The sequence below is a fragment of the Festucalex cinctus genome, chromosome 16 (assembly GCF_051991245.1).
Source record: "Festucalex cinctus isolate MCC-2025b chromosome 16, RoL_Fcin_1.0, whole genome shotgun sequence".
Classification (NCBI taxonomy): Eukaryota; Metazoa; Chordata; class Actinopteri; order Syngnathiformes; family Syngnathidae; genus Festucalex; species Festucalex cinctus.
The window spans coordinates 7,247,501-7,255,000 of record NC_135426.1 but is presented as its reverse complement, the minus strand read 5'-3'; the positions used below and the strand labels follow the sequence as shown (position 1 = coordinate 7,255,000).

The following is a 7,500-nucleotide window of genomic DNA, read 5'->3' as shown; positions in this document are numbered from 1 at the left end:
CATAGATTTTACAGCCCTGCATTTTAAAGTGTCCTCGTATGCCCTGTGATTTTCCAACCTGATGTTGTACCAGCTATGTGTTAGTGTCACTTTCTTGGCTTACATCAGTAGACTCAGTAGTTGATGTATCTGATGAGTGAGGTACCCTATCTAAAAGTTTGTCAGTTGTTGATAATGTCTCTACAAAAACCATTTCAGAGGTGTTGCTGGAAAGGGGTGTGAAAAACCAGCTGGGGGAAATCACATCTCAATCTTCGTTTCAGTATATACTGCCTGAAATAGAAAATTAAAGGGAAAGATGAGCACAAGATACACATATTCACATCACATTAGGGCTGCTCTATTATGGAAAAAAATAATCATCACAATTATTTTGGTAATAATTGAAATCAAGATTATTCAAAACAATTATATTTTGTTCAAATCAAGAAAATATTTAAACATTTGAAAATAAGACAATTACAATCATATGAAACTATAATTATGTAAGTTGCTTTTGGATCCAACAAAATTTATAATATATATTATTATTATTATTATTGTTGTTATTATTGTTATTATTATTATTATTATTATTATGACGTTAGCAAAAATTTGACGTTGGGGTGCAGTGTGTGTGCAGTAAGCTTGTTTTAACATGGGTGTGTGGTAAAATAACTCGTGTGGGCGTGCCACAACTCAAAATTAGTATTATTAGTGCTGCAGCTATCGAATATTTTGGTATTCGGATATCCTACTGAAAATTCTAGTGAATAATCGTATATTTGGATAGAAATAAAAATATACCTATAGGCCTATATACTTTCTTGGTCAAAGAACAATTATAAATACAGAAGACAAAAAAACACATTTGCATATAATAATTAACAACCAACTGGTTTTCATTTTTAGAGAATCAATTTTATTTATTTATTTATTTTTAACTTAAATTGAGCTTGTCAGCAAACTATTTTTTTCTGAAACAGTGAGATTTTAGACAAATCTCTTCCCATAGATTTCAGACAATGTTTTTCAGTGTGAAGATTTATACGTTACCTGTAGTCTGAAGCATCAAGATCCCCGTGTTTCTTAACACTGTTCACAAACCCCTTAGCTTGTCCATTCTCATCACATCTTTGTCAACTATAATCCTTTGACGGATTACTTGTTCACAAAAGAGTTTGTAGCTCTCAGCATAGGGTTGTCTGAAACACACCTACACTCACTTAACATGTGCAAAGTCATGCTTTCTAATTAATGCTGTCTCGAAATGTAAACAGAATACAAGTGACATATTGCTGACCAATGCTTTACTTTTGAAATGTGTAATTTTAGCAAAGTGACAATGAAATAGTGCAATGTAACAACTCACATTTGTTCGTCCCTTGTTGCTGTTTCTGTTGACTTTAAGAACCTTGTGTAATCTCTGAAACAAAACTGCACCTCCATTGTGACACAGTCTTTTGTCTTGAATATGCAGAAGAATGGAACAGTCTTTCTTCATCTCATCTGCCTGCAGCAACCCGCCTTTAGACAAAAAAGAATTACATTATAAGTGTTATTGTCACATCACCTCTTTACAGTATATGGTCATCACAGATTTAAGTAAAGTGTTTGTTGAGGTTGATGAGAGAGAGTTTGGGGAAAAGGGAACGTGTAGCTGTGACTCTTTATTATGACTCTGATGGGCACAGGTAACTCGAGTTTGGTAACAACTGTTGGATTCACTCGATAAATCATTCAGCAGCTCGCGTTTTTAATAAACTATAGCCTTAAAACTTAACCTAGCAACAAATTATTTTCAGCCCTATACTAAATATCGGTCACATTAATAACAGAAATGGGCACGCGTGTGTGTAGCACATACCTGCTGACAATGTTTCTGCTTTGGTGAGATGATCCCTCTTCCGTGTGCCTTCCGATCCCAGACGAATATACTTTGAAATTTATTTTTACAAATGATGCAGATGGCTGGAAGGACGGGGCCAGCTGAAGCGATGGACAAACCTGAACGGGAACGAAGTTTTTTCACCACTTTCTTTTTAACTTTTTTCTCCTTTCGCTCTTCTTCGCTCTCCGACGTTGTGGTCGCCATTTTTGATATGCGGTTGCTATGGTGAGGAGAAAGCAGCAGCTACCTGATTGGCTCATGTGACCTAAATCACGCCACTACCGACCTAATGGCACTACGCCCACACCGGAGATCACTGCGCCTCATCGCAAAATAGTGCCGGGGTTTCACCACCGAAAATACAAAATTGGCAGGTTTTCAGAGGGTGAACTCCACGGATTCTTACTTACTTCTAATAAATCTATTTTATGAAGTAAAGATTATTTAGTGGCCCTGGTAGTGGAGCGAAACTGAACGAAAACGTGTGTGACCTGACGGCCTATTACTGAAACACTCTCACAGTCACTACTGAGACACATAAAAACGCTGATGCTGCCACTTGGCTAGCAAGCTAACAGCGCATTGTTGGTGTGTCCTGCAGTGGCGCCGCGTCCGCTGGCTTGCTCGTGCCCGGACCACCGAGCCAAGATCACGCTCTTCCTGACAGCTGCGTTAGCGTTCGCTGCCAAGGCTTCGAGACGTCGCTGGCCGAATGCGTCATCCACGACAGCGTTTGGGTCAACGACACGATTGACAGGAAGGTCGCCACGGCAACCTGCTACAACCAGACCAACCCGCCGGAAGGTTAGAGTTAGAGTAGTAGAGTTAGAGTCAGGCAAATTCAGGATTACCTAACAATGCTCACATACTACTGAAGTGGTCATAAACACTCATCACACATGCCTGAAATGCTTTAATACTAAAGTGAAACCTCTCATTTTAAATCTCTCTCTCTCACACACACACACACACACCCACACACACCCCCACACACGCACACCCCCACACCCACACACCTGAATTTCTCTTAGACACACACTACTGGAATATCCTCGCACACAACTGAAATGCTTCAAAACACTACTGAAATGTTATTCACTCATACTCTTGAAACTCTCGCAGTATTACCTAACAATGCTCACATACTACTGAAGTGGTCATAAACACTCATCACACATGCCTGAAAATGCTTTAATACTAAAGTGAAACCTCTCATTTTAAATCTATCTCACACACAGACACACACACATCCTTGTACATATATCTTTGTGAGGACATCCATTGACATAATGCATTTCCTAGACCCTTACCCTAACCCCAACCATCAAAAATGATTGCCTAACCCTAACCCTTACCCTAAACCCAACCATAACCCAATTCAAACCTAAATTCTAAAACCAAGTCTTGACTTTCAAAAAGAGGTCTTGAGAAGTGAGGACCGGGCAAAATGTCCTCACTTCACAAAAATGTCCTCATTCTGTTGGATAAAGACGTATTTTGGTCCTCACAATGTGGTATGTACAAGAACACACCCACCCACACACCCCCACCCCTGAATTTCTCTTAGACACACACTACTGGAATATCCTCGCACACAACTGAAATGCTTCAACACACTACTGAAATGTTATTCACTCATACTCTTGAAACTCTTACACGGTCCACTGAAAAATTATAACCCTTTTGAAACATTCTCACACTACAAAATAGCTTATCCACAGTGAAATGCTCCCTCACACACACACTCTCACTCTCTCTCTCTCTCTCGCTCTCTCTCTCTCTCCATCCCTCCCTCACACGCGCTCTCGCTCTCGCTCTCTCTCTCTCTCTCTCTCTCTCTCTAAAAACCTTCAGATGCACTACTGAACCACTCAAACACTACGAAGATAACTTTTCAGTAGTGTGTGAGTGTAATAGCTGTAATAGAGTGCATTTCAATGGTGGCAGAACAGTCTAGCTAGTAGTGTGGGGGGGAGAGGGGGAGGGAGAGAGGGAGGGAGAGAGAGATTGTGTGTCTGTGTGAGAGAAGAGTGAGAGCATTTCATTGTGGATAAGCTATTCTGTAGTGTGAGAATGTTGCAGTAGTGGGAGGGGGAGATTATTTTAGTTGGTTGTGATTTCAGTCGCGAGTAGGATTATTATTATTTTTTTTGCTTTTCACTAGCGTTTGAGTGCCTCAGTACTAGTTCGAGAGTGAATGGTTTTTCAGTAATGAGTGTGAAGGCATTTCAGTAGTGATTGAGAGCTTTTCAGTGGTGTATGAGTGTGTTTCAGTAGTGCGTTTGTGTGTGCGAGGAAGTGATTGGGCCGTATGTGTGGGTGAATAATTTCCTGGTAGCACGGTGAAAGCATCTGAATGTCGTATGTGACAGAAGGATGCCTCTCACATGAAGACGTGACCTCTCTCACCACACGCGCGCACAAACAAAACGCCCCCGTTGACCTGCTCCTTTTCCACTAGAGTGCGGCTTCGTGTGCGCCAACGGGAAATGCGTGTCTGCCAACCAGACGTGCGACGGCATCGACGACTGCGGCGACCGCAGCGACGAGATGTGCTGCAAACGTAAACACATGCACATGCACACTCGTGCAAATGCTTCCGCCTTCACAGCGGTTGTCTCTGCCCCTCCCCCCTCGCCAGGCTGCAGAAGTGGCGCCTTCCGCTGCCAGACAGGCGTGTGCGTGCACGCTGATGCGATTGCCGACGGACAGAGGGACTGTTTGGCGGGGGACGACGAAGCTCCGAAGCACTGTGAGACACAAACGCACCATCATGGAACATTCCACAACTTACTTTCTGTTTAGGTTCAATTTGGTTTGACGGACCAGCAGTGATAATGTCGTGGACGAAAAAATTCATCATGAAAATCTTTTTTGCTGGCGAAAATTAAACGGAAACTAAAATAGAAATCATTCATCGAGACTAAAGCAATAACTAAAATTGACTGACAATTTCATCAATCACGAAAACGAAAATGAAAACACAGTGACAAAAATTCACACAATCCAATCAGAAGGAATGAAATGCGGGTTGGTGAAAACAACCAATCAGAAGCTGTTCAATGTTCAAACATGTTTACATTCATTGTGCAGCTGTAAGATTAATCTCAATCAGTTATGCACTTTTTTTTTTTTTAATTTAGGGGAAAACTATATTATATTGTCAACATGTTTCATTGAAACAATAAAGCCACCGTTGTATTAAATGTGACTTGCGTGTTAAACTACAGTTACAAATTGCTGTTTTATAATTTTCTGTATAAAAGTTGAAATGTATGCTGAAGGAAAATATTGACTTAATCATCTTAATTATCAACTTAGTCGACTAAAATTGCTCTTTTTTTTTTTTTTTTTTCCGTTGACTAAAATTGCTCTTTATTTTTGTCGACTAAAATTGGGTTAAAACTTAAATATAATGAGATGACTAAATTATGACTAAAACTTTAATTTTGGTTAAAAAAAAACCAAAAAACTAAAATTACATTAAAATTTATTAATATCAAAATTTACACTGCATGCCAGGGAAAAAAAAATATTTTATGTCTGATCATTTGATGAGGACAATTATTTTGGAAATACTGAAAACATTCCTTCTTGTTTGTTTTCTGCCCACTAGTTTAATGTGCTTCTCTTTCCACAAAATTCATCCCATTCACATCATTCCAATTTCAACTTTGAATTTTAAAATTCATGCCTTGCTGGCTATTAATTTTCTCTTTCCAAAATTCTGCCAAAAATTCGTTCCCGTTCTATATCATTATGTACTCATTCATCCGTGTTTTTTTTCATTCCGCATTTCAGCATTCGCAAGCGATTTGCGGAGAGAATGCAAATGTCTGTTGTGAGGATTTTCTTGGACATGGAAACATGATTAAAAGTGAACTTTAAGAAATAGTGTCAAGTGATGAACTTGTAATGTCGCACAGGGCCGACCAAGGTGGAGTGGAAAAGCACAGGTAGGCACTCGGGAAGGATCGCGCCAGAAGCTTCCGCCATATTGACCACTGATTGTGTCATTCCTTCTCCTGCTTGCAGAGTATGTCTCTCCTAGGAATGGTTTGGAACTCCACTTATCACAGTCAAAAATTTTGGGAGTGCACGTGCCATAGTGGGGGAAATAATAATTTTATTTGTAGAAACGCGGGCCAGCCGTGAACATCTGGAGTCCAAGTTGCAGTGCGGCATTCCCAACCTGAACGCCACTTACAACACCAGCGTGAAGGACCGAGTGAGCCGCGTCAAGAGAGTCGTCGGGGGCGTCCAGGCCAACCGGGTGGGTTTGCACGACGTCGAGCGTCGGCAGCGGCCGGCTCACTCGGACTCCGTGTCTCACGCACGTGTTGCCCCCACTGCCCGCGCATAGAGACGTATAGAGGACCAAAAATGCCAAAATTCAAAATAAATAGATGACTTAAATAAACTAATAAATGACTAAAAGTGAAAATAAAAATGAATATAAAAAAATAAATATAAATGGAAATAAATCTGTTATTTTCACTTTGTGTCATTTATTTATTTATTTAGTCATTTATCTATTTATTTAGTCATGTATTTATTTAGTCATTTATTTATTTTGAATTTTGGCAGCTTTGGGCCGTACTACCAAGTCGAAATGTTATTCAAATGAGGGGGCGGTCCTAAGCGCGTCTTGGGTTGGACTGTCTGCTCTCACTTGTTGTCTAGCAACTCAAGTCGCAAGTTGAGGTGACAGTGGACACGATCGTCGCCCATTGCTGGAGCTCTCCATTGCAAGGCGGCGAGACTTCCTTGTTCGCTAAGCTGCTCACTCGGCCGATGACAAGCAGTTTGCAATGGTGGAGTCCAACCCAAGGGGGACCACCCACTCATTTGAATAACATTTCGACTTGGCAGTACGGACTAAAACTGCCAACATTAAAAATAAATAAATGACTAAATAAATAAATAAATGACTAAATAAATAGATAAATGATGAAATAAATAGATAAATGACGAAATAAAAAGATAAATGATGAAATAAATGACAAAAAGTGAAAATAAAAACTGATTTATTTCCATTTATATTTATTTTTTATATGTAATTTTCAAATTATATTTTTTATATTCATTTTTATTTTCACTTTTAGTCATTTATTTATTTATTTAGTCATTTATTTTTAATTTTGGCAGTTTTGGTCCTCCATACAGACGCAGATCCAATGGCAGGTGGGCCTGGAAGAAAACGGGAAGATCAACTGCGGCGGAACGTACATCGGAGGCTGCTGGATCGTCACGGCAGCACACTGCGCCAGGTGAGAGAGCTTTTTGACAATTGATTGGGATTCTTGGTAGCCAGGTTCAAGTCCATGTACCAGTCAGGTCTTTTTTTTTTTTTTTTTAACCCCCACAATTTGATGCGTTTATTTGATCATCAATGTTCCCTGCGATGCAACCAACTGGGTTTTATTTATGTCATTCCAGATCGAACCCATCGGCGTTCCGGGTCAAGTTTTCCATCTGGAAGAAGTCCACGCCTCAGGACACTACCGACATTATTCCCGTCAGCCAAATCATCATCCACCCCGGGTTAGCGCTCGCTTCCCCGCCGCCTCGCTAGTGTCTCTTTGCTAGCATCACTAGCGCTAGGAATGTTCATTTTTAAATTTAGTCTC

The 7,500-nt window shown here is 40.2% G+C and overlaps 1 protein-coding gene across 2 annotated transcripts in view; it reads left to right on the top strand.

Moving 5' to 3' along the window:
* The window catches only part of cfi (complement factor I), a 13,159-nt gene that overhangs the window by 3,626 nt on the left and 2,033 nt on the right, over window positions 1-7,500 (top strand). For both annotated transcript variants that reach the window (XM_077500954.1, XM_077500953.1), the window contains exons 7-14: window positions 2,472-2,674; window positions 4,332-4,433; window positions 4,512-4,622; window positions 5,797-5,826; window positions 5,906-5,926; window positions 6,007-6,143; window positions 7,037-7,140; window positions 7,310-7,414. In XM_077500954.1, the coding sequence (XP_077357080.1) occupies window positions 2,472-2,674; window positions 4,332-4,433; window positions 4,512-4,622; window positions 5,797-5,826; window positions 5,906-5,926; window positions 6,007-6,143; window positions 7,037-7,140; window positions 7,310-7,414 (813 nt within the window). The remainder of the gene's footprint in view (window positions 1-2,471; window positions 2,675-4,331; window positions 4,434-4,511; window positions 4,623-5,796; window positions 5,827-5,905; window positions 5,927-6,006; window positions 6,144-7,036; window positions 7,141-7,309; window positions 7,415-7,500) is intronic.